At 48.1% G+C, this 26,896-nt stretch overlaps 1 protein-coding gene across 1 annotated transcript in view; it reads right to left on the minus strand.

Moving 5' to 3' along the window:
* ARFGEF2 (ARF guanine nucleotide exchange factor 2) overlaps positions 1–26,896 on the minus strand; it is a 2,106,550-nt gene that overhangs the window by 589,530 nt on the left and 1,490,124 nt on the right. Inside the window, exon 33 of the mRNA XM_069651280.1 lies at positions 23,115–23,169. Within this exon, the coding sequence (XP_069507381.1) occupies positions 23,115–23,169 (55 nt within the window). The remainder of the gene's footprint in view (positions 1–23,114; positions 23,170–26,896) is intronic.

Raw genomic sequence — 26,896 nt, forward strand, 5'->3', positions numbered from 1 at the left:
GGAGCACATCCAGTCTCCCCTGTCCAATGTCTCTGCTATAAAAGCTGACGTAACCATCTTGAATTTTTGCAGGGGTAGGTAGAGGTTGAGGGTGGAAAGGTCCAGCACAACTCTCAGGCCCGCCTGGTGGTTCTTCTGAATGGCAAAAATCCTGGAGTAGAAGCCACAGCCTCGCTGGGAGGCTGGGACTTCCTCCACTGCCTGGCTCTCTACGAGCGACCGGATTTCTGCCAAAAGAGTTGCTGTCCCAACCTGTGGGAGTGGAGGTGAGGAGGGAGGAGAGGCTGGGATAGGAAGGCGGTACCCCGTGGATACTACGGAGAGGATCCAGGGGTCCGTGAAATTCTGGCACCAGAATTCTGCGTGGAGAGCAAGCCTGCCCCCCCCACTGGAGACACATGGACCCGAAGGGGCGTGTCATGCCTTCTTTCACTCGTAGGCCGACGCTGAGGAGGGGGACTGGAAAAAGCCCTTAACCCCCCACCCCCTTTTTGTTGTTTACGCCGGTTCTGAGAAAGCGAGCAGTCCGGCTAGCTGTTAGGGAGAATTTTCATTCTATGGCTAATTTCCCTTACCTAGTGAGTCACCCAGCAGCTTTGCTGGATTTCTGGAGTTTATTTTTTCCACTTGGTAAGAGTGTGAGCTTTTCCCCCACTCTGACCTGTGTTTTGCCATGTGTATTTCAGCTGTTTTTGTGATTGTGAACTCTGGAGTACACCACTTCAGTAGCCCCACTCTTTTGTGTGTTACACAGAACCTTCAGTGCAGTGACACAGGGTTGTCTTTTAGACTTCCCACCGACTCCATTTCTGGGCCCGACTACTGTCCCCTAGAAAAGGGTAAAGTTGCCATTAACTTTACATAGTCATTTAACCACAGATCCAGTACACCCAATCTTACATGGAATATTGGAAAGGGTTAATCCTTAGCCCCTTTTATCTGTACCTCTTTCTTGGAGCATTGTTTTGCTCCCTTAACATTAAGACTTGGATGGTGGCAGTGGTATCTACCCAAATTTTCCTACCGCGGTTATATTACATAACGTGGTATTGTTTTAGGCTATATTAGTAGCCTCGAACTTTAAACCCACTAGCCGAAATACTATTTCGGCTCCAGTTGGGTTTAATCGTCATTTCTTTTTGTTAACATCCTTCTTGGGTCTTTCTTTGCGCAGCAAACCAGGTTTGCCTCCTTTGTTCGCCGACCTTTGGTGGGCTTCTGACCAGAAGCCCTCCTTTGGCGTCTGGGTGTCTAAGTGGGCTGAATGTGAGGGAGGGGTGTAGTCACCCCTGCACAGGGTCTCCTTGGAGACCCGAGTCGCACTTTGTATTGATTGTCTAAGGTGGTTGTCCGGGCTGGACAACCCCCCTGCTGAGTGATTGACAGCCAGGCTGTGTGAATGGGGGATTTTGGCATAAAAGGCAGGACTCTTGGGCTAGAAGTCAGAGTCACCACTGGAACTGCAAGGAACCGAAGAGAAGCAGAGAAGAAGATGGCTGCTGCAACCCTGAGTCCCGGTGAAGCCCTGCTGCAGTCCTGAGCTATCTCCCCATCAACGACAAGAGAAGATCCAGTCCAGACTTCTTCCCTTGAGCCTGGTGGGATCAACCAGCTCGTCTTTTCTTCAGTCAGAGAATCCTCTCCTGGGTCGAAATCACTGCTGTGCTGTAGTGGTCCGGATAGCCATGAGAAGAGCCCTCTCCTGATTTAAAGGAGCACACCTTTTATTCATCGTTGTCTTTCACTGCTGCTGGCCTCATCCTTGGGTAGTGCAGATCGCTCCAGACGTCGTCCTTGTCCCCACGGCTGAAACCGCAGGAACCATGAGTCTGCAGGAACTACCAGGAACAACTGCCGTGGCACCAGATTTTCTCCAACGGAATAAGGTACTGTGCACACTTGGTCATTCTCTCTGTCTGACCAGTTAGAATCAGGGTGAACCCTTTACCTCCACGAATATTTGTTCTTTCTTCCCTCCTTCTTATAACTTTTCCTTCCATTTGACAATCTTTACGAACTCTTGGATCACGAACATCGAACTGTTCAACGTGTGATCCTCGGCAACTGAGCATCTGCTCCATTGACACTGGCGCATGCCTATTGACTTTAATCTGTATCTTTGAACAAGTCCTCAAGTCTCCTTGCCTTGAAAAAATATTGCCTTTGATTTTTATTCACTTTTCCCTTGTTTGAAATTCTTAAGTAGAAAGTGTGTTTTAACTTCGCGAGCATTTCTTTCCGCGGGTACGCATTAGTATCGCAACACCGGTCTCAAATCCTAATGTACATACCTTGAATTTACTGGCACAAGTGGAATTGGTTGTGTGTAGTGTATTTTACGTGTCGTTTCGAATTTATAGAAGTGAAGTGTTTTATAACAGATGGTTTAAAAATAAATGTACTTATATTTTTTTACCTGAAACCTTGAGTCAGTGTTTGCTTGAGTCACAGTAATTGTGGACCTTTGTGTAATCTCTACTACTGCTCATTTACTCTTGAGATAAGTCTGGCTGCTCCGCTACTGCTACCATTTTAACAGTGTAGTACAGGCTTGTACCAAAGGTGAACTTGTATTACCACTTGTAGCCTTAATTGTGTGTAGTGGTCCCTAAAGGACTGCACAGGATTCTGCCTAACGCTGGCTGAACCTGCATTCCTGGAAGCCGTGCAACCCTGCATATATACGACCCTTTTCCGAGCGCTGCTGAGATTGGGTGTATGATTTGGGCGGGTGTTTGTAAGAATGGATAAAGACTGCCTTTTGTGAGCTGGTTTTCTTTTTGTCCAGCTCTTTGTCCGTAGAGTAGTGGAAGAGGTTCCCACCCCCTCAAACGGTAGATCGAGAATGCGCTCCTGGACATCAGGGTTGAATTTCGTTGCCAGGAGCCAGGCTGTTCTCCTCATGTCCCTGGCAATGCAGATGGCACGTCCTGAGGTATCGATATGAGCCACTGTGGATTCCATGAGGTCATGCGCCACGAGCTTGGCTTCCGCTAGCCCCGCCTTAAAGCGTGATTGGCATTGGGTGGGGAGTTCTGGAAGGAAGTCCGCAATTTCCCGCCATAACTGTTGGTTGGCGGCAGCCAGCAAGGCATCTGCGTTGGCCTGACGCAGGTGCAAGGAGGCGGAGTAGATCTTCTTGCCGTACACCTCCACAATCTTCTCCTCAGAGGCGGCTGAGGACGACTGAGGCTTGGAGTATAGTGATGCCGCAGCGATCACCGAGGAGTGTGGCTGAGGATGGGTCGAGAGCAAGAGTGTATCCCCCTCCATCTGCCTGTACTTGGCGTCCAGGGGTCGGTTGAACGACTCGACTGAGTGGGGCATGAGCCAAACCTTCTTGGCCAGGGAGACTACATTGGTTTGCAGTGGAATCCCCGTGTTGGCAGAGGGGCGTCTAGTGAGGACTTCAGCCAGAACCCCCTCTGCCGGCTGTTCGACCTCGGGTTGGGGGAGGCCCAGGTACTCCGCCAGGCTAGCAAGACGTTCATGGAAGGCCCTGGCTGAGGATGGCGTGTCCGGATCCTCCTCTTTGTCTGTATCCTGCGAATCTGGATGATCTTGGAAGAGGAATAGTAGATGGGGCCGGAGGCTAGGGTGCAGGGACCGCAGCCAGAGGCTGAGGAGGCAGCGGAGGTTGCTGAGCTGGCTATGCAGCCGAAGGAGGCGGCTGCACCAGGGCCTGGGGGCCTGATTGAGGAGTCTGTGGCGCTGTTAGCATGGCAGGGAGGACTTCCCTGACTGTGTTTTTGATAACCCCAATCTGAGGAGACCTCATGAGGCCGAGAAACTTCTCTGGCCAAAAAGGTGGCAGGGGGTACCGACGGGATAGCGGGAGGCAGCTGGGGGTGCTCCAAACCCTATTGATATGGACGCAAAGGAAAGTTGCCCTGCGCAAATGAAGGGTAGACTGTAGGCCACGTACCTGGTCGAAGCCAGTCCCACCTTGACACTCGTTCTTCGCCGAATTCGTGGAATGGTGTCAGACGGGTGACACTTTCTGGCCCGGCAGCCAATTTGTTGAGCTGCCTGCCACTTGTCTGCGATGCGTTGCTCAGCCCACTGGGCCAAGCCTCGTCCAAGACTCTTGCGTGTGGATCACAAGGCCTACCCTGCTCCTCGGGCCGGTAGGTGCAACACCCTCAACCCGGGGGTCAGTAGAGCTGAGTTTAGGCGCCCCCTCAGACGTATTGCCAGTATAAGGACGTAGCCCCTCTGACGTATTGCCGGTGTTAGGGCTTAGCCCCGTGGCCATTGAGCCGGTAAAAGGACGTATTCCCTCAGGTGTAGCCCTGGTACAAGAACCTTCCGGTCCCTCGACACTGCGCCCGTGAGGATACGAGGACCCCTCGACCCGAAGGCCGGTAGCTGTAGCAGTCTCGGGGCACGTGCCGGTAGAAGGACCTGGCGAGAGAGTCCCTGGGAAGGAGTCTCCCTTGCAGGGGGGTGGGGGGCTGGAAAATATCAGCCCTACCTTGAGCCTGGTTCGATGCTTCACGAAGTTCTTGAGATCCTCTGGGGTTGCTTTTGAACACTGAATAATTGAGACCAAGCATAACTTGGCAAGTGAAATCTTGGGGAAGGGAACGCTGAGACTCTAACTTTAATGCTGTCTTGAGGACGGAGCCCTAAAGAACCTGTTCTTTGGAACTGTGTTGCCTTGAACTTGGGGAAGGGAACCTCAAGGATTGGTAGAACTGTTTTGAACTTGAGAACGGTAATCCCAAGATTTTTTTTGAATTTACTTGAATTGGGGAAGGGAAGTTGAAAAGGAAGCTAGGAGCTGGAAGAAACTCATAACTTTGTTTTGATCAACATTTCTTTTATTGCTGACATGCCTACACATAGTTCCTTCCTTCCTTCCTTCCTTCCTTCCTTCCTTCCTTCCTTCCTTCCTTCCTTCCTTCCTTCCTTCCTTCCTTCCTTCCTTCCTTCCTTCCTTCCTTCCTTCCTTCCTTCCTTCCTTCCTTCCTTCCTTCCTTCCTTCCTTCCTTCCTTCCTTCCTTCCTTCCTTCCTTCCTTCCTTCCTTCCTTCCTTCCTTCCTTCCTTCCTTCCTTCCTTCCTTCCTTCCTTCCTTCCTTCCTTCCTTCCTTCCTTCCTTCCTTCCTCATCTATGATATCTACCAGCGCCAGCTTATCTTTAGAAACATTTTGCGCCACCAGTGGGCGCAGTGTGGCTCAGTGTCTTTCATCTGATGCCTGTATGCGGCCTGTAGTCAAGATCCCGGGTATACCAATTTATTTTTAACTGTGGATCAATCCAATAGGTGTTGAAGTTGTCCTTAGGCCGGTTCTTTATTAGACCAGGGTATGGACTACTCCAGAGTTCAGGCTGTACCATGAGGCTATATCACACCTGCTGGATTCAGAGGGTGGCCGCTCCTTGCCCTGGTTTGTTTGTGTTAAAGGGTACTGGACTAGTCTCCACTTGGAATCTTATTTGATAAACCCATCAGACATACCACTAGGCACTGCCAATAGATTAAAGAGCATGGTGCGGGAGGCAGCTACAGCAGACATGATTAATGCCTGTAGTAATTTGGCCATGGGGTATTACTATCTGGAATGCAAACTGTGTCCGGGGCTTGAAACCTATTTGTACATGCTTACACCCTCTGTTCTAGATGCCTGTACACAAGGTTTAGGCTGGGCCAACTACACCTGGCCTACTGCACATGTGTTAGGGAGAATTCTCTGTTTAGGCTGAATTTCCCTACCTAGTGAGTCCCCCAGCAGCTTTGCTGGATTTCTGGGGTTTCTTTTTTTCTCCTGCCAAGAGTGAGACTCTTTTACCCTCACTCTTGGACATATTGAAGTGTGTTTTCTTGGTTAAACCTTGTGTTGAATGGGCTATGGGGTCTTTTACTCCATAGGGCCTCATGTATTTTTGTGATGTGGGTTACACAGCACCCTCTGTGCCGTGACCCAGGGGTGTCCTAGGGACTCCCCAACATAGACTCCATACCCTGGGACTGACTACTGTCTCCCAGGGCATGTAAAGTCACCAAAGACTTTGCTAGTCTTGAATCCTGAACAGAACCAGTACAAACCATCATATTGTGGACGTACTGGCTGGGGCAATTCGATTGCCCCAGGGTCTGTTAGTCGAGGGGGCACGTCTCCGTTCCCCCTGATCGAGTTTTGGCTGGTGGCAGTGGAAACTACTTTTTATATTCGACCGCGAATATTTCCCTATGGGATTTCCCATTGTTTTAGGCTAACACATTTAATTATTTATTTACGGTAGCCTTAAACATACCGCCGGTTTATATATTTATTATTATAACTCCGGTTGGGACTTTTTGCCAAAACTTGATTCTAAAATGGCGTTGGCGTTCGCCTCTGTAACTCTGACCCAAAGTGGAGCCCTTTGTTCCACTTTTGGCGGGCTTCTCCACAGAAGCCCTCCAAAGTGGTGCCACTCTGTCTGGGGTACTTAGGAGGGGTGGAGGGGGATTTAGGCACCCTGGACTGAGTTACCTTGGTAACTCAAGTCGCACTCCGTCCTGATTGGCCCAAGTGGTGAGCCGGCCGGCTCACCACTTAGCATGTTTGAGTGACAGCTAGGCTGGGTGAATGGGGGTTTGCTGCATAAAAGCAGGGCTTTGGGGACTGGAACTTCAGAAGTCGCCACAGGACCAAGAATCCGACGAGGGAAGAGCTGAGCCGACCTGCTTCGACGACACCACCCGGTGGAGCCCTGCTGAACCGTCTCACCACTTTTCCCGACGACCGAGGAGAACTCTTAATGGAGTGGCTCCTTCCCTTGACTGGTGGGGACAACCAGTTTTTCGCCTTCTTTTCGCTTCTCGAGGTATCTCGTGGCCGCCTTGCCAGTGCCAAGCACCCCGGCAACCGGAACCCCACCACCTTTTACCCCAACCACGAAAGTCGGTACAACCCTTTAACCGGAGGACTCCGCGGCTGGTTTCTTCCCGGGCAGTGCAACGACCTTCTTCTTCTGCTCTTCAGCGAGAACTTCTTCTCCCCTGACCGACGTCGAGCCTTGCTGCCACTGCCTGGAACAACTGCCACCGCTGGAGGATCCTTTCCACTTAAGGTACCGTGTTCCGCCTGGCTTCCCTTGCCACCGACTGTACGGGGTAGATTTAGCCCCCGGCTTTCGAACCTGGGAGTGCCTGGGACACCCTGGCTAAACTTTTTAAGCCACTCTAAACTCTTTCTAACTCTTTGCAAGACTTTGAATCCTTAACAACAGTGTGATCTTGGGCACATTTTCGCTCCGGCTACTCTAAGAGTGGGCCCTGCCTAGTGACTTTTGCTCACCTGTGACTTTGTGCTTCTTTGAGTCTATTGCAAGTGTTCTGGACCTTAGAGTGGTGTGTTTAACCCATTCCTGTTCCTTTTTACCCCTTTCTTGAACCTACTAGAGTGTCATCTAACGTTAAGCGCTCACCTCTGTTTTAATTATGTGGTGTTAACTTAGAGTTGTCTAGATAGGAGTAAGGGTTGGAACTGCTTTCATTATAACTGTGTTTGAAGTGTTTTTACTATATTTTGCTAGAGTGATTTCAACTTATGTGTGTTTTATAAATAAATAACTATATACTTTTGAAACCAAGCTCTGGTCAGTGTTTGCTTGTGCTATTGTGTCTGAGTACATATTGTGTATACTTTGCATACTGCCTAACTCTTCTTGAGGGAAGTCTGACTGCTCAGCCACAGCTACCAGGTAAATCTGGGTGGTGCAGACTGCTACCAAGTGGGTTTACTGCTATACCTGTAGTCTTAAATCTTTTGCAGTGTTCCCCAAGGGAACTGCACAGGTTTCTGCCTAACAACATGCAAATTGGATGCAGTGAGAAGCGACATCTGTCAGGTCTGTGGGGGCAAGCTAGAGAAACCCTATGCCATTTTCTGTTCTTTTGTGAGAAGTATGCTGATGTGAGAAATAAGTATTTAAAAACACTCTGTAATAACTATGGTGTACGTCGAACAAGGGACTCCCCGTTACTATTTCGCCACGCCAAAATATTAACATCATATACTTTGTGGCGTCTTATCTCTCCCAGACATGGCGTATGAGGTTAAGGGCTTTGAACAGTGATGGACCCAGGTGATGAACTGTTGTTAACTCAGGTATGGCTTAACTAGCCGTGGACCTGGCTTAGAACACACTCATAGGCCCATTGCATTCTGGCGGCAACCTATCGGAGTTTGTCTAAAAGAGAACATAAGACATACACTCTAACTGCATGCATGCTCTTTATGCTGATTTGCATAGAATCTGTTTATATAGTCTGAGTTGTACTAAGGGTTGTGCCCATGCCAACATGCATAGTAGTCAAGAGGAAAAATGCTTTCCTTGCAAGCGATGTATTGTTTTTAACATGCCTTGGTTTGCAGTGCGTCTACTGTTTGATTATATTCATGAAGTTGTATATCTATATTTATTTTAAATATTTTATCTGTATGATCACTAATGATCTGCTGATGTAATACTGTGTATTGTTTTTGTATTGTGGCTAATGCCTGTCGAATAAAAGCCTTATTATGATGATGATGTACACGTAGACATGAGTTCAAACGGTTTATGTGATTTAGCTGACAATACCATGTTTGAATCGCAGGTGTCATTTTGAAATGACAGGATAGAGCTTTAGTAATCCATCAAACTGTCCTCTGATCACTGTGTTCGCTGTGGATACCACAAGGTTCGGACAGCTAATGTAAGCTCCAATGGAAGAAAACAGAACACTGTTTCTAGCGCCTAGATGCCCTTGGGCCATGGTTTGCGCTTTGTAAATGTTATTACATAATACAGATACGTATGACAAGATTGCATGTTGACTCCTGTCAATGCTAGTTAAGACACAAAAGAAAGAATGCTGTCTAAGGAAGAATGCAGAGTATCAAGGGATTGTTCCAGAAGCAAGTCCACTTGCTTTTGTACTGGGACCTTTTGGACTGCTTTCTCGTGGCTTGAATAATAGCCAAATTGTCCTCTGAAAACCCAATGTCAGCAAATACTAGTTGCTCAGGTACCAGGCTGCTAAAATGAGAGATCTAGGGGAGGGGTGGAGCACCATCCGCTGCTATTTGGAGAACAAATCCTGAGTCACGAGAAGGAGACATGGTAGACGCGGTTCGGATAATTTGGCACTATAAATATAAGAGAGCAATGTTCAGACTTTCTGAACTTTGAGTGTACTCTTAGAATTCGGGGAATCAGCGGAAATGCATAGCATTCCTCGCCGTCCCAAGGAATTTGAAGAGCGTCCCCTAGGGCGTGTGGACTCAGTAAAAGAAGTGCCGCAAAACGAATGCAGTTGCGGTTCCCGGAAGTTTGCGAATAGTTCCAGCTGAGGGGGATCCCATTTTTTAAAGATATGATCTTGTACTGAGCTCTCATGGTTGTCGTAGGATAGACGTCTTAAAGCATTGGCTGTTGTGTTGAGCTCTCCTGCTAGATGAATGGCGTTGAGATGCATTCTGTGAAATGTGTCCCATTCCGAGATTTGAATCATCAAGTGACGCAATGGGGGAGATTTTGTGCCTCCCTGCTTGTTCACATGTAACATAGCCGTGGTGCTGCATGTCCGTATGAGGAACGGTGAGTTTTGAATCAAGGGAAGAAATGACCATAGGAGCTTCGAAAATCGCCAAGAGCTCCAGAATGTTTATGTGTAAAAGGGATTCTTCCGGGGACCAAAGTGCATGAGTTTGAAACTGACATAATGTGGCTCCCCACCCCGTCAGAGAAGAGTCAGACGTTATAGCGTCAAGGCGAAGTGGATCTTGGAAAGGGACTCCCCTTCTGAGGTTTTGTTCGTTCCCCCCACCAGAGGAGATCAGATCTCAAGGTGGGATGAATCGGAACTATTTTTGAACATGGGTCACTCTCCTGAACCCAACTGTCGGCTAAATGAAGCAGAAGGCATCTCAACTTGAGGTGCGCAAGAGGTAAGGCTAGAATAGAAGCCGACATCAGGTGCAGCATATGCTGAAACCACCACACAGGTGGCTCAGGAAGCGATATACTGCCTGTCAAATGTCCTGAATTCTCTGCTCTGTGAGGAACACACTGCCCGCCGCTGCATACCATCTGAACCCCCCGAAACACTTGTGTATAGACGCGTTACAAATGCCATATCATATCATAACCCTATAAAGGTGACGTTCTGCATCAGTGTTAAGCAAGACTTCTTGAAATTGACTGAGAGGGCGAGACTGAAAAGAAGTTAAATCGGCTGTTGGAGAGAGGGGGAAGCCCTTGAACGTGTTTTCCGATCTTACTAGCCAGTCATCCAAATATGGGTAGATGTGAATACCCTGGGGCCTTAGATGAGCTGCAATAGGAGCCATCAATTTGTTAAATACCCAGGGAGCGACATTGAGTCCGAATGGTAGAACAAGATATTGAAAATGCCATTGACCTAGCGAAAATCTGAGGAAAGCCTGAGGAATTGTTTGTGCGCTGTGTGTATTGGAACATGAAGATATGCGTCCTTTAGACCCACTGTGCACAACCAGTCTCCCTCCCGAATATGAGCCAGCGTGACCATCTTGAACTTTTCTAGGGGAAGGGAGAGATTCAAATAGGAAAAAATCATTACTGTCCGGCAGGCTCGCTGGTTCTTCTTTGGGACAGTAAAAGGGTTGAGCAAAAGCCACAGCCTTGCTCCTGAGGGGGGGAACTTTCTCGATCGCCTTGATTTTCAAAAGGTTGGCAATCTCCTGGAGGTGAGTTTCAGAGCCTATTTGAACCTGCAGGGAAGGCGAGGCAAAGGGAGGAATGGGTAACATGTTGCCTCCTCTGACCACCGACAAAGTCCTGGGATCCCTTGAAATGATCTGCCAGTTGTGTTGGAACACTGTAATCCTGCCCCCAAATGGGGAGCAGGGATCTGGATGATTGGATCATTGTTTCTTGTACTCCGCGACTGATGCTGTGGATGTTGAGAGGAAACCCCTATTGGAGGTCTTCAGTCGCTTCCTTCCTGGAAAGCTATGAAAACATTCAGCATGTCAGTTCCTTCTTTCCTGGTAGTCAAGAAAACCACTGAAGGTTTTTATTCCTGAACTCAGTACGTGGCTGCCTTGAGTCCTGAAAGGATTTCTGAGGGCCTTTCGTGAGAACTGTAAGGGACTTGGCGGTAACTGTGCAAGTCTTTTTCTTATTTAGGTCTTTGTCTGTATAAGCGTGAAACAACTCATTGCCCTCAAATGGCAAATCAAGGATTTTGTCTTGCACGTCCTTTGTGAAATGGGTTAATCTGGCCCAAGCAGACCTAAGATCGACACCTATAGCAATAGCTCTAGCAGTGGGTATCAACATGGTGCACTGAAGAATCCCTCAGGACTTGCTTGATTAACTTTGCCTCAGAAAGGCCTGATTTAAATGCAGCTACTCTATCAGCAGGAAGGTACTGCTGAAAATCTTCAAGCTCCTGCCAGCATTTGTGATTGGCTGCAAGCGACAAAGCATCTGAATTGGCCTGTCATGGTGCAATGAAGCATTGGGGAACAATTTTTTACCGTAGGAGTCTAGGAGCTTGTCATCCTAAGACAAAGGACCAGAAACGTGTGGTTCAATAGAAGTGGACTTTGACAAAATACTCACTGAGGCAACTACTGAGGCTGAGGATTTGCGGTCAAAAAGGAGGTATGTACAAAAAGGTCCCAATGACAGGAATTTAACTTCTCAATTACTGCTGCTGCCATATGTGTATTCTTCCAAAATGCTTTAGCGTCAGCTAGCACATCCTTTTGAAAAGGAATGCCTGACTTGTTCACTTTGCTTAGCGACAGAACGCCTACAAGTACTCCAGGCTCTGTCAGATTTGTCTGGTACTGGAACACAGGGCTGTTGCTAGGTCTGGAAAAGACCCGGGGCTACACTAATGTCAAAACTGTTTGGACTGGGGGCTGGCTAGCCTTTTGGCTGTAGCTCCTGAGATTCTATCCGGGGCTACGACCAAAAGACCAGGGGCTATAGTCCCCTTAGCCCCCCCCTAGCAACGCCTCTGCTGGAACATCTAAACTATCTTGCACTCCCACCATCCGGTTGTGGAAAGCTCTTGCAGACAATGAGACCTCCTCCCCCTCCTCTTCATCTCCTGTGTCTCTCTGTTGTAGGAGACGGATCTACCCGAGTGTCTTGCAGAACAGGTCCAGAAGGTTTATCTGGTTGTTAAGTATCTGACAGAGTTGGCACCCTAATAGGGGGTGGCACAGGCACCGGAGCTGCAATAGATGGTTGTACCTCGGTAGGTGGACGTGGAACCAATGGCACCTGAGGCAGAGGAGCACATTGTGGCATCACCCCCTTTATTAAGTTCTAAAAATATCAAAGTGCTTCAAGGCAAGGTAGGGAATAAGGGAAAATATAATGACATTCTTACAGGCCATGAAGAGTAAGGATGTGAAATTAACTATCATACTCAGCCTGCTGACATTTCAGATAGTGCTGGGGGGGGGGCAAGTAAGGGGAAGGGAGGAGACAGACTAGGTTGCTAGCATACTAGATCCAGGGACAATTCTGCAGTAAGTGCATAAAAGAAAGTAAGGGGAGGAGATAGGAAAAGGGAGAAATGGAGATGAGGAGAGAACGGAGTAAGCAGTCAAAAAGAGTGGAGAAGCAAGAGGGGAGAGCGAATACAATTGCAGAAGTCAATAATAACAAATAATGTTGCAAGCCAGGATACAAGATGAAGATCGGAACAGCATGATTAAGGGCCACCATGAGTACAATATGCAAAGTAAGTCCAGCATGAGAGTTGAGAAAGGGTGACACACCGTGAATCAATGAAGTCCATACAAGTCAAATCCAGCATTGGCCACAAGACAATGATGGTGTAACCAGAATGTATCAGGACAGACTCCTTGCGAAGTAGGCTGGGTGGGGGGAAGGGAGGTGAGGGGGAGCTGGTTAGAAGAATCAAGCAAAACAGGCAACACCTGTGTGCGAGAAGGGAGGGGGGTACAGGGGTACATCAAGGGGGGACCAGAGGGGGTGGGGATGGCCTGTGGGGACAGAGGGAGTAAACACATGTTGGTGCATGCTTACCTGCTGTCTGAGCAGGGGGTCGGGCCCTGGGTTCTCCTGGTCCGAACAGTTCCAAACAGATATTGCCCATTTCTTCGTCAGCCCTTCACTTCAGACGCCCTTGATCTAAGAGTTAAGAAGGAAGAGGCAGGGCTAAGAAGGTGGGTGGTGCTTAGGACAGGTGACCTACATCCACTTGCACCTGCTCCCCATTTGCAAAGGAAAAGAGGCTGGAGGGCTCCTTAAGTAGGGAAAAAGAGTGGCAAACAGTAAGGTGCCAGGTGGGCGGGGCTTAGGTCAGGTGACCTAGATCCACTTGCACCTGCTCCCCATTTGCAAAGGAAGAGAGGCTGGAGGGCTCCTTAAGTAGGGAAAAAGAGTGGCAAACAGGAAGGTGCCAGGTGGGCGGGGCTTAGGTCAGGTGACCTATACCCACTTGCAACTGCTCCCCATTTTGGCATATAAGAGGAGGTGATTGAGGTGAATAAGGTTGAGGCGGGCCAGTCCACCAAGTTGGTTGCCTGACCTGGGGAGGTGCTCCAAACCTTAGAGAAGAGAAAAGTCGACCAGGTGGTGATAGACCAGTCCACCCTCACAAACTCCTCTTTAGAGACTGTAGAAGGCAAATTAATTTGCCCTGGCTTATCAGAAAGTCCCGACTGCGGAGAGGACATCTCTGAAATGTCCTACGCCAAGCGGGAAACTGACAGATGTGTCTGTCCACTTGTTGTGGACTGGCAGCCATTTTAGCATGAATTGGCAAAGCCTCTAGTGGAGTCAGTGCCATTTTTTGACAGACTGTGGAAGTTTAGAGCTTGAGACGCAAAGGAGTAGTACTCAATGCAGAGCTCTGTTTCTGAATAGATCCAAAAAGACCCTTGGGGCGATGCCCAGTAGTTATTTTTCCAGGAAGACACTGACTGTTGTCGGGTAGGCTGTTTGCCCTCAGGCTTTTGCCCGATAGATTTTTGATGCTGAGGCATCACCTCAAGTACACCCGACCTGGTTTTAGGCCTTGAACAGCCCTCGCTATTTTGCCCGGTGAAAGCTCGAAAGGCTTCGGAGCTTGCTTCGGTAACAGCTCTCGATGGAACCTCGTGCTCAATGCACCAGAGCAAGCAGAAACGGCTGTGGATGTGACTCTGGTACTGCAGTGGCTAGCCGCTACAGGAATGCTGAACCTTTGCCTGTGCAGGGTGCCAAACATACCTAACACAGAGATTGTTTCTTCACAAACTCCTTCAATTCACACGGAGGAGACGCGTTGAATATGTCCCTATACTTTGAGAGTCTTTTTCAAAGGGTTCCTGGAGAAAGCGCGTGGCAAGAGGTTTAGGCCATCCACCTATGAGGGCCTAAACACTCAAGGCCATGGGGATATGCTGCGGTTTACCTTTGTTGCCCCTCGGGGGGCAGAAAGTCCAGAAGTGTCTCCACAGCGCACCGGTCGTGGGCAGCCTCCATGGGTGAATAGGCAGTGGTGGATGTGGGGTCTACGTGGTGTTTGTTGGTTCTTAGCAGTCTGCCCACGGGCTGCCCCTCAGTATATGCCAGGAGACCCCAGTTTTCTTTCGGCCGCGTGTTCCTTTGATGAGGCTGAGTGGAAAAGTTGCCACATCTCTGGCCATGCTTCAATGTTTTCCACGATTTTCCACACGTAGGTGGACAGGACCCTCCGAGTACCCCCTCTCCGTTAGTCATGTGGCTAGGCTGGCAATCACTTTTTGGCATTTAAAATGGGATCCAGTTGATGGGAAGCATTTTATCTGTCTGGGTCCTTTTTGGCCTGTCCTTCATCTCACAAAATGGATCCTATCTGTTTTCCTCAAATACCTGAAAGGGTCACAGGACTGTGTAGGAGTGTGTGTGTGTAGGGGTGTGTGTGTGTGTGTGTGTGTGTGTGTGTAGGTGTGTGTGTGGAGGAGTTCATGCGCGTTTATGTGGAGGAGTGAATGTGTGTGTGTGTGGTGGAGTGCATGCACGTATATGTGGAGGAGTGCGTGTCTGGAGGTGGAGGATGCATGTGTGTGGAGTGCGCGTGTGTGTGTGGAGGAGTGCACGTGTGTGTGTGTGTGTGGAGGAGTGCACATGTGTGTGTGGAGGAGTGCACGTGTGTGTGGAGGAGTGCACGTGTGTGTGGAGGAGTGCACGTGTGTGTGGAGGAGTGCGCGCGTGTGTGTGATAGAGGTATGGGGGAAGAGGGTGGGAATGGCCACATATGGCCTGAAACCTTTTCTGTCTGACATGTGCAGATAACCGACTGGGATAGTGTGGATTGCCTTCCTGTAAGCATGTGAGCACTTCCAGAGTACATGGGTGTGCTTGGAAGGATGGTCCATCATTGGCTGACCACCCATCTGTTTGAATAGTACTTGTGCAATTGGGTGCTATGTTCACTCGCTCCCTCCCTCTCAAGGGGGATAAAAGCAAACCCTCCTTGCCCAATCACCTTGTCTACTGATGGAACTCTGAGTCTGCACTTCTAAAAAGGCCTGTTTGAGCAAGGACCAAAGCTCTACGCCAGCATCCTTTGTTGCTCAAATGAAATAGATGGTGAAACTCTCCCTCTCCAGAAGACCAGAAGGAACCTACTGCTATGTCTTTCCCACCGAGACGGTGGGGACAACTGGATTCAGCTTGTGCTCGAAAGCCCCGACTCCCTGGAGCTTCTGACTGCGCCTGAATCGCCTGATCAAGAAGTGGGAGCCCTTTTGCTGCCGGTAAAATGAAGACTCTCTGCACAATCTGGACCACGGCTTTCTCATCCCAGGACATCAGGCAAGCACCTTAGTTCCATCTGCCCCCACCTAGGAAGTTGCAATGGCCCGTGGTCCTGCAACCACACCAACAGACTTGCCTCTTGATCCTTCCTCGTGGCTGGCTCCTCTCTGGTGTGACTTTGCAAGCAAATCTTCAATACTCGCTTGTCCCTGCGTTCTTGTCAAGCTGACCCCCAGCCTCAGAAGCTGAATCCTGCACCCAGAGATTAAAGGATCCATGCATCGCTGACTACTGCTGCCAGAAGCTTCTCAGCGTTCCTGCTCCTTTCACACGTAGCCTCAACTCTGAAGATGCTGAACCTTCAATAATTGACCTCTTCGATAGTAAACCTTTCTACCAGAGTGAAGTTTTAGAGACTAAACTAAATGGACGTAACAATACTAATCAACTAAGAGTCAAAATATACAGACTGTCGGGTAAAGAAAGGAGCATTCTTTGTAGCAGCCCCCCGCGGCATGGAATGCTATCCCCTCCGAGATGAGGAAAGAGAAATCTTCAACTGTGTTCAGAAAAAGACATAAGATGCTCTTGTTCAGATAAAGATGACATAACTACTCTTGACCTTTGCTTGTGTACACCCTACAGAAATAATCTTATGACCTTTTGACATCCTAGCTCTATGTCCGTTTCTTGTGGTGCGCCCTTAAGCCTCCGGGTCAGTGGTGCGCAACATTAATAATTATACATGCATAGTATTGTGGTCCTTCATGTACAGGTGCATCAGCATTGGAACCTATAGTGGTCATCAAAAAACATGCAGAGTGATAGCTTATGTGAACTGTAAAAAACGCCTTCGGCAGAACTGCTTTTTGGATCCAGGGAATTGCTCTCTTGACTTGCTGGCTTTGCTAGCTAGTTTCTCCTTCAATTGAAACTCCACCTTTGGGGCCCTCTTCATCACTAAGGGTCATCTGTGAATTAAACTCGCCTTAACGCCAGAAAATGCTCATTTGGACATTTCCACAAAAAGTTAGATTACTGCCAAAAGTGGCATCTGCATTATAGGCATAACAGTCTCCTTCAAAACCTCTTTCTGGCCTAGTTAGGAAAGGTATTTTAATTACCTCGGATTGCATTTTTCCCAGTTGACAAGATTCTCAATAAGTAACATGAACATCGTGCTGTAAGATAGCTCAGCAGGTTGAGCACTCGCTGCTGTGATCTGTGTCAGATTTTCAGCTCGAATCCCGGCAAGGTTGGCTCAGCCTTTCATCCTTTCCGAGGTCGATAAAATGAATACCAATTTCGATTGAGCAATAATAATTGGATATGCAAATGTTGTATGTAAAGCTCTTTGGATAAAAGTGATATATAAATAAGTTATTATTATCAGTTTTTATGATAAAATACCATACAAGAAAAGGCAATTGGTGCTCTCGGTCTAGGGGCGGTCCCAGTGTGCTTTCAACATTGAAAGGGGCTCCCACCTCCCTAACCTGAATACCCTACTCTCAAACGACTAGCCATTAATAGATCAGGGACTTGCATGGCGAGTTAAGGCAGGATAGTCCGATTGTCCTGTTGTATCCTTCCTTTCATGATATGATATGGCATTTATAACGTACCTATACACAAGTGTTTCCAGGCGCAACGACGCAAGGGAGGGGAAACAGACAATAATCCTACTATGCCAGGTGACATTGAAATTGCGCAAGTGCAGGGGAGGGAGTTGGGGGGGGGGGGAGTGGAGGGAGAGGGGAGGCGGCAGTACATATTTATTGATTGATTAATTCGGATTTGTAAAGCGCGCAACAACTCGAGAGCATCGTGGCTCTGGTTACATAAGGGGATGAACAGCTTAGTTACATAGGTAGTAGTAAAAAGGAGGTCACAACTTAGTTACAAGGAACAGAAAACAAAACTGAGTTACAATGTTGAAAGCAGCGAGTACTTATGGAGGAAACAGACAGTTTGTATCTTTAATTAAAGAGAGCAGTTTTGAGCTTTTTGCGAAAAGCAAAGAGGGACGTTTCTGCTCTAAGTTCAGAAGGGAGCGCATTCCATAGCTTGGGGGCTAGGTACGGGAAGCCTATTCCTCCAGCTTTGGCTCTGTGGATGCGTGGGATGGTAAGTTTGTGTAGTAGATTCTAGTGGGCAGAGTTGAGGTGGGTCTAGATATTGTTTCTGAGAGGTAGGATGGTGCGTGAGGTTGATGTATTTGTGTGCAGTGGCGAGAATTTTAAATGTGATGCAGTCTTTGACTGGGAGCCAGTGTGCATCTTTTCTAGCTTGCGAGATGTGATCTCTTTTTGGTATGCTTAGGGCTGCTCTCAGTGCATTATTTTGAGTGGTTTGGAGCCTGTTTATGTTTTTTTTTGGAAGAGCCAGCGAGTAGAGCGTTGCAGTAGTCATGCTTGGCTCCTATAGTAGCTCTGGCTATAGAGAGACAGTTGACCTTGGTTAGGAAGGGTTTGATGGCGTTGATGAGTTGGTGCCGTGGGCGGAGGCAGAAACTATAGCGCTGACTTGCTTGTTCATGGACAGCGTGGCATCTAGATGCACCCCTAATGTCTTAACAGATGTTAGCACTGGAATGGTACAGTTGTCGATGTTGAAATTAGTTTAGAGACAGTCTAGGTTGGCTAGGGTGGATTTTTGGCCAAGGAGGAGGATCTCAGTCTTATCCCCATTGAGGCAGAGGCCATTGGTGGCCATCCATGCTTGTATGGTGGCATAGATATGTTGAAGGGTGTTGGTATCTTGGGTGTATGAACCGGTTAGGGGAAGGAGCACTTGGGTGTCATCAGCATAGTTAGTGTATGCAATCCCAAGTGCTTCCAGTCTGTCAAAGAGAGGCTTAGTGAAGAGATTGTACAGTGTGGGAGCAGTACATGATCCCTGCAGTACGCCGCAGTGGATGATGGTGGGCGTAGCATGAGCCCTGTTGGAAAAGACTTTCATCGCTCTCCCCTCTAGGAAAGTGATCCAGGTGGCAGCATGCTCGGAGAAGTGAGTATCATGGGTGAGATGTGATGTGAGAGTTTTGTGGTCCACAAGATCTAACGCTGCCGTAAGGTCAAGAAGGAGGAGGAGGAGGGCAGGCTTGCCGTTGTCTAGGATTTGAGTTATTTGCTTTTTTTTAGATCTAACAGTGCGGTTTCCGTGCCGTGCCCCTTGTGAAAACCTGACTGCCTTTTGCCTAGGATGGAGTTGGTTTCTAGATAGAGTTGGATCTGGGTGTGAGCGGCTTTGTCTAGTAGTTTGAGTAGGAATGGGACGGTTGTTATAGGCTGGTAATTGTTATGTTGGGAGGGGTCTAGTGTAGGTTTTTTTAAGAAGGGGCGCATCCATGCCTTCTTAAGGCTGTTAGGGACGACGCCCGATTTAAATGAGGCATTAATGAAAGCGGTAAGGAGAGGGGCCAGTGGCTCGGCACAATCCTTAATAATATTGGGGGGGCATACATCGCCCTTACATTGCAATGGTTTGAGATGTTTAAGAATGTCAATGACTTCTGTTTGTTTCCGTAATGTCTTTAAATGCGAATTTGGGAAAATTGGTATTTTTGCTCCTGTGTGGGGACCAAACTGGCTGGCCTTTATTCTGATTGAGAAGGGTTTGGTAATGTGATAGAATTTTGTTCTGTAGTGTTTCAATTTTTTTTAGCATAGCAGTTTGTATACTGTTGCACCAAGCTTCATCCTTAATAATTTCATCCGTAGAGATCGAGGGGTCAATGAGTTCCTTAAAGATAGTGAAGAGTTCTTTAGATTGGGAGTTGGCTTGCGCTATTCGGCTATTGTAGACTTCCGATTTGGCTATAAAGATGGCTTCTTTGTACTTCTTAGCACTATTTTTGAAACTTTCTTTGGCTGTGACACAGGGGTTAGTCTGCCAGTTTTTTAAGGCCTGGCATTTGACATTACGTAGGTGTTTAAGCTCTTACGTGAACCAAGAGTTAGAGTGTAGAGATTTTTTTTCCTTCTTCTCTTCAAGAGGGGCAAACAAGTTGACCGCTTGTGTGATAGTGTCCTTGAATATATCAACTAAAACATAGAATAACAGTAAAATAGATAAGACAATAAAAAATGAAATGCGGCCAGCTGGTGGCAAGTGCTGGTAGGGGCTGTAGGGATACAGAAACAGTCCCAGAGTGCAAGGGTTGCCAGGGGGCAGTGCAGTTTTGCAACTGGCAGGGAGGGGACCTGGGACAGAGATCAGAGGTAAGCAGTGCAATTTCAGATTCAGCCAGGAGATCAGCAGGGGCGAGGTGGAGAGAAAGCAGAAGCAAAGAGGAAGGTCTTGAGGTATTTCCGGAACCAGAGATGGTTCTCCTCAAGTTTCAGAGAGGCAGGGAGGCTGTTCCAGAAGGAGGCCGCAGCAGAAGAAAGATCTACCACCTACTCGCTGCTTGTAGAAAGCGACTGACCCTGAGGGAGCTGGAGGTAGATGAGCTAAGAGCTTGAGAAGGAAGATATTTAGGAAGAGAGAGTTGAAGGTATTGAGGTCCAGGCCCCAGAAGGCCTTGTGGACAATGCAGCAGGTTTTTTTTTACTTAATCCTCGCCGCCAATGGGAGCCAGTGCAGAGATTTCAGTCCTGGAGAGATGTGATCCATGGGCTTGAGGCCAAGGACAAGACTTGCAGTCCTGTTTTGGATGAGTTGCAGAGGGCGGAGAGTAGAGGCAGGCAGATTTAGAAAGAGGCTGTTGCAGTAGTCCAGCCTAGAGAGAACAAGAGCTCTGGAGAAAGTGAGCTTCTGGGCAAAGGAAAGGAAAGGAAGAATACCTCTGAGGAGGTGCAGCTGGTAGTGTGACTTCTTAGAGATATCAGATGTGAGGAGAGAAGGAAAGTGTGGAGTCGAAGATGACCCTGAGGTTTTTAGCCTCAGAGGTGAGAACAGGAAGAGGGCCAAGAGAGGCCGGCCAGAGAGTGACAGGAAAGGAGGGAACAGGTGTACCGATGAGGAGAATCTCAGTCTTACTGGCATTAAGGGATAGATCATTGGCGGCAGACCACTCCTGGATCGCGGACAGTCAGTCAAAGATGAGACAAGGAGAAGAGGTGGCGGAAGGGAGCCTGAAAATGAGTTGAGTGTCATCCGCATAGCACTGACAATTCTGGTAGAGAGCGGAAATGCAGTGGGCAAAAAGTGCCAGATATTGGTTGAACAACCAGGGAAAGAGGTTAGACCCCTGGGGAACACCAGAGTTAGAGATAGAGGAGAGGAAGAACCCAAGTTGGACCTGGGAGGGTCGATCGGCGAGGGAGGTGGTCAGCCAAACCCAGGGCCTGATCGATGATACCCAGATTATAACGGAGACGGTTGAGCAGGATGGCATTCATGACAGTCTTTCACTCCCTATCCTCAATCTCCCCAGGAACCCCTCTTCTCTACTCCACTTCTTTCTCTCCCCCTATCTCTTGATCCTCCTTGACTTACCGCGTTTCTCATTTTGCCTCCCTCCACTCTCCGCCTCCCACCTGTCCCCACTCCCACCTCACCTAAATCTCTTGATATCACTACTTTCTCTCAAACACTTTCTCTCACATCCAAACATACAACAAAACGGATACCTCTCACTCAATCTCAACACTGTAGATTCACCCTCTACAAAACACTCCTCCAAGTCCTCTTCCAACTGCTGCCCATTCCTCTCTTGTCTCTTGGTCCTCCTGATCCTCCTCAGACCTCACTCAAACACCTCTCCATGCAGATGGACTACTGGCTTTTTAAAGCTCTTCCTTCCGGTCTCTAAAGTTCTCCGAGCACCCATTAAGGGCTTGAGTCAGCTGCTTCCACTGGACAATCCCTTTTTCATCTATTTCCAACTCCTCACATCTCCTCCCCTTGTCAGATGGAATTTTCCCTGGAAGACTTCAAAAGGGCCTTTAGCTCCTCTCGCTTTTCAGTGTTTATTTCTGTTCAGCCTGCCTTGCGATCTCCGGCATCATTTGTCCTCTAGCACCCTCATGTACTCGATTCGCCCTTGCCCAAAAAGGGTTTGGGCAGTGCTACCTGGACTCCACTAGTATTGTATGGCCCCCTTGCTGTTTCTAGTGCCATCGTTGCTGCACCACTGCAGTCAGTCTAGGGATTGTAGGGTCGGTGTTGGGGCTCCCATTTGGCACCAGGGGAACAGTTTATTTGTAAGAGAGCCACGACTTCTTTCCTTCTGTACCGGGCCGGGTTTTGTCAGTTGGACCCGTTGCATTGTGGTGCTGGTAGTTTTTCTCTGCAATGGGCTCCTTACCGGGCCAATTACCCATTACATGATTATGAGAGGTTTGTTGCATGCTGATAACTGTAGTCCCTTGCATTCAGACACAAGGTTGTTCTCTTGGCCATGCCTCTGGGGAATCCCCTGAAAAATTAGAGCTAGACCTGGCCAGGCCAGTGGCTGATGGGTACCGGAAAAGGAAAGTGGTACCAATACCCATGTATGACTCCAAACATACCCAAGAGCCAAGGACAGTGGTCCCTCTGAGCTCCCGCACAGCACCTTTGGGTTAAGTCTGGCTCTGGCATGGCCATGGAAGGCTGCACTACACTAGTTTGAGAGGGGTCCTTGGAACCCCCGACAGGGTATAATGCCCAACCCGGTCCAACCTCTAGCAAAGACTCTTTATTGAACTCTAACAATTCTTTGAAACCGTTCCTCCTTACCTGTTGTGGTACTTTTAGGCACTATGGGTGGCTTTTCAACTAGGTTTGTCACATTTGGACATGGTTTAGAAATTGTAAAATTGAGAGCTTGCCCAATTAGGTTCTATGTAATTCATGTTTTGGCATAAAAGGGTAACAGCAATGTGTGCTTATTTCTGTGCAAACAAGATAAAATATCAATGTTTTGTTAAAAGTGAAATTTAATACCAAAGTTTTATCATATAATTACCCCAGACAGAAGAAAGAATTAAACACATTTAAAGGTTCAGCAATGCCTGCTCATTTACTGCCCCTCCTCTTACCCAAAGTGCAGACAGACTGGTCATTACAAATACACATAAAATAGAAATAAATGCTAAAAATAATGTTTTGTTTATCATCAATGAAAATTGTTAAGATCATGGTTGCTAGTGCGTTTTTAATAAATTGATTCAGTTTTGATGTGCGATTTGAAAATCCTCACTGTGAAAAATGAGTTAATCAAAGGCACTGTATTACACTGAATGACAACATTTAGTACTGTTGAACTGCCCCCTCTCTGTGTCTAGATCTCTACTTTATCTGCATAAGCATGAGTCAGATTCTATCTCATTACAGCTGATCATAGTCAAAAGGCCAAGGACCGTTACTACCATTTGATACTAACCAAACAGAGGAATTTTTAAGAATGTTCTAGGGGAAATGTGTAAATCTAAAAATAAGAAAACTAGAACTTACAAAGTGCTTTTCTGAAGAATCGTCCTCCATTCCTGACGGCCTCCATGTAAGTAAGCTACAAAAATATATTTGTAATGATCAGTAACATTTTTTAAATTCATTTTCAAGAAGAACAATTAAATTGAATACACAAGATTTCAGACTAAAATGAAGGGAATCGTGCAACATGGGGTGATTGGTACAAAGTCCAAATATTGACGTAATCCTAATCCTAAACTATATATAAACAGCAAAGTAAGCACTTACCAAGAAGGCATACCTATAATTATTGTCTCTGTTCTGTTGAGTGAAATAATCCCTTCAATCATGAAAGGACTGAGGAACAATTTGTATATTCAAAATATGTTAATGATGAGCGTAAACCCTCTTTATCAACAAAATATTTATATTGCTAAAAAATAATTACAAGAAAAAGTACATAAGCTGTGCCATGAAATGACTGTTCTGCATAAGTGCCGGGACGAGTACTGGTTAAAACGTCTACCAAGCACAACATTTACATGAAAACAGCAAATTAAAGTTACTCACTGTAGTGACTAGTATACCAGTAGTCCTTAGTCCCCTTTCCTCCATCCTTGTGGGCGTACCCCAACATAGGGACAGTACTGGAACCTTTGGCAGCAAAATAAATGGAGCTTTCCCTTTAAATTTAGTCCAGCACGCAGATAGAAAAGTCCCCCTCAAGGCCCCAACCTCCAGCGCCTCACCTCAATCCCCTTTTTAACATATTGGATGCCTTAATGCCTGGCTATACTGAACTAGTTAACCTGTGGCATACAAACGGGGGAAGCTGGTTTGGGACATATGGAGGAAAAGGGAGTAAGGACTAGGAGTACTCTAGTCACTAGAGTGAGTAACTTTCATTACTCATACATCCGTCCCCTATCCTCCATCCTTTTGGGTGATTCCACCGATCAAGACCATAGGGTGGAGCTGTGAAAACGGTCTCATATCTATGACGAAGCAAAAAGGTTCTTCAGAACTGCTGGACCGAGCTCTGCATCTCGCCTAGAGCTGGTATCCAGGGAACAGTGCTTACAAGACGCTGACAGAGTGGCCTAAGTAGCCACCCTGCTGATGACATCCCAAAAAGAAACGCGATGCCCGTGGCCTTAGCTCTGACCGCATGGGCATGAATCCTTTCAGGTACTTGTTTGCCCATGGCTGTGTACGCCTCTGAAATGGGCTGGACCATCCAAAAGGCGATAGACGTTTTGGAAGTCTGGGTGCCGGGAGATGTGCCCCCAAACATTATGAACAATGCCTCAGACTTCCTGAAAGATTTTGTCATAGAGGTAGAACTTGAGGTCCAAGGAATACAAAGTCATTTCAGCATCCGACTGTGGGTTTGGAAAGAACACCGTCAGACAGCTCTCCCGATTCAAATGGAATGGAGAGACTACCGTGGGCAAAAAATGTGGATGGGTGTGCAAGATGACCTTGTCATTATGAAACGTGGTGAAGGGCTCACATGATAAAGCGTGCAGTTCGCTGACCCTGAAGCCGAAGTGTGCGCCATCAGCAATTCAGTCTTCAGTGCAACCAGCCTGATGTCCACTGAGGCCTGTGGCTCAAAGGCTTGCACTGCAAGAACCAGGTCTGTGTACCGGAGGAAAGAGACCAGACAACCCTTTAAGGAGGGCCTTAACCTCTGGGTTGGCCGCTGGAAAATCATGCACTGGGGAATTCTTGTAGGCCCCTATGGCCGCCAGATAGATGCAGCAGGTATCAGCCTTGAATGACAGAACAGGCCAGATGTGCGTAAAAAAGCCTGCACATCATCCAGGGAGCAGGTGAGAAAGTCACGCCCCTTGTCGCCTGCCCAGTGGCAAAATCTTGTCCACTTACTCTTGTAATGAGCCCGCGTAGCAGGCCTTCTGGCCTCCTGAATGATGTCCCAGTTACCGTCAGAGAACTGAGCAAGGTGCAGTCGCAGATGGTCTGGAACCAGGGGACTAGGGCCAGCCAGGCCGGGAGCTCGATAGTCCGCCCTGTTGCATCAGGAATCCCCTGCTGTGGATCGAAAGATGGACCGGTCCCTGGGAGCACAACTGCAGTAGATCCAATAAACATGCCAAAATTCTCCCTTTGCCCTCTTCAACTAATCCAGAACAGAACTGCAGGATTTTTCCTTGGCCTCAAGCCCAGGGACCACATATCTCCAGCTCTAAAATCTCTTAACTGGCTCCAGATTGCTGCAAGGATCAAGTTCAAGACCCACTGCATCATCCACAATGCTTTCTGGGGCCTGGGAGCCCTCTACATTCAACTTTCTCTCCCTAAATGCCTCCCGCTAGAGCCCTTTGGCTGTCTAGCTCCAACTATCTGCAGATCAGACGCTTTTCCAAGCAGAGAGTGGGAGGTGGATCTCTCTCTTCCGCAGGTGCCTCCCTCTGGAATGGCCTCGCTGCCCCTCCCAAACTCTCCTTAAGTTCTGGAAGCTTCTCAAGACCTTCCTTTTCCGCTCTTCCTCCCTCTCCCCCCTCCCCTGCTAATGTCCCCATCTTCTTTTTGACTGGCTGCCTGGTTCCTTCAGAGACTTCAGGGCATCATGCCCCCCCATTCCAGTCAACCCCTTTACTTGGTCTTCCCAGACCCTCTCTCCCCCCCTCAACCTGCACTTGCCCTTCCAGGCCCCCACTAACTTGCCTGCTGGGCCTGCACCCTTATAGCCCTTCCAGCCCTTTACCTTGCACTTAGCTCGTAGACCTTCCTTCCCCTGCACTCTCTGCTTTCCCCTGGCTCTGTCCACCTGGCCTTCCCTGGCACTCCTTTTTCTCACAGGCCCTCCCATCCAGACCGGCACTCCCTACCCTGAACTTCTCTTACTGGCCTTGCATGTTGCGAATGTCACAAGGCCTGTTAGGATTTTTTCTTTTTGCCACCCCCCCACCCCATCTCTTGTCTTGTTGCCCCTCGAAACACACTGAATAGGAGCATTATAAATACCCAATCAATAAATTAATAAAATACCCTCAATGGACAGTGTGGGGCAACCGGGATGAGGCTGCAGCCCACCGATGCCCAGAACGGTGTAGGAAATGCATAGCACCTGCGGCCGTGTCCCACAGAGACCCAGCCCACCCAAGAGGCAAACCAGGGGTGCTTGGAATTCAGAGGAGATGCAAATAAGTCCAGATCCAGAAACCCCCATCTATGGAACAGGAGCAACAAGGACTTGATGTGCAACTCTCAGTGGTAGGTGTTCAACCCCAAGCAGCAGAGCTGGTTCGCTTCCACATTGCTGTCCCCGGGTCGATGGCCCGAGGAAAGGGTCCATTCCCAGATCGCCAGCACCTCCATGTAGAGTAGAGAGGGTTGGGGGATGGGTGCGGGAGGATCACCTGGATGGATGGGTCTTCGGAGAGAGGAAGTGGGACACTGAAGGGTGAAACGCGGTATCCCCTTTCCTATACCACCTTTTCCCCATCCTACCAGGTAGGATACTTGGAAGTTCAATCACCCCACCCTCACTTTCTCATGGACAGTTCATCATGAGCAACAACCGACTAACACCAGAGCTGTATACCTGTCATGACCCAACATCTTAGTCAGGCAAGGTCAGGCAATTACTTATCACACACCTGACTCCCATTACACTTCCCCACATGGATAAAAGGCGGAACACGAAAGCACATTCTGAGCGAAGCGAGGAAAAGCACATGAAGACGCAGCAGTTCCAAGGTGGCGATTTAAAACGAGAAAGGCAGCAAGACCGGAGAGGATTTCAAGGAGGGAAGCACCCTTGACCTCTAGAAACCGCTATTTTCACGAGCCTTGGA

The sequence above is a fragment of the Ambystoma mexicanum genome, chromosome 3p, assembly GCF_040938575.1.
Source record: "Ambystoma mexicanum isolate Mex_15411 chromosome 3p, UKY_AmexF1_1, whole genome shotgun sequence".
In the NCBI taxonomy this organism is placed as follows: Eukaryota; Metazoa; Chordata; class Amphibia; order Caudata; family Ambystomatidae; genus Ambystoma; species Ambystoma mexicanum.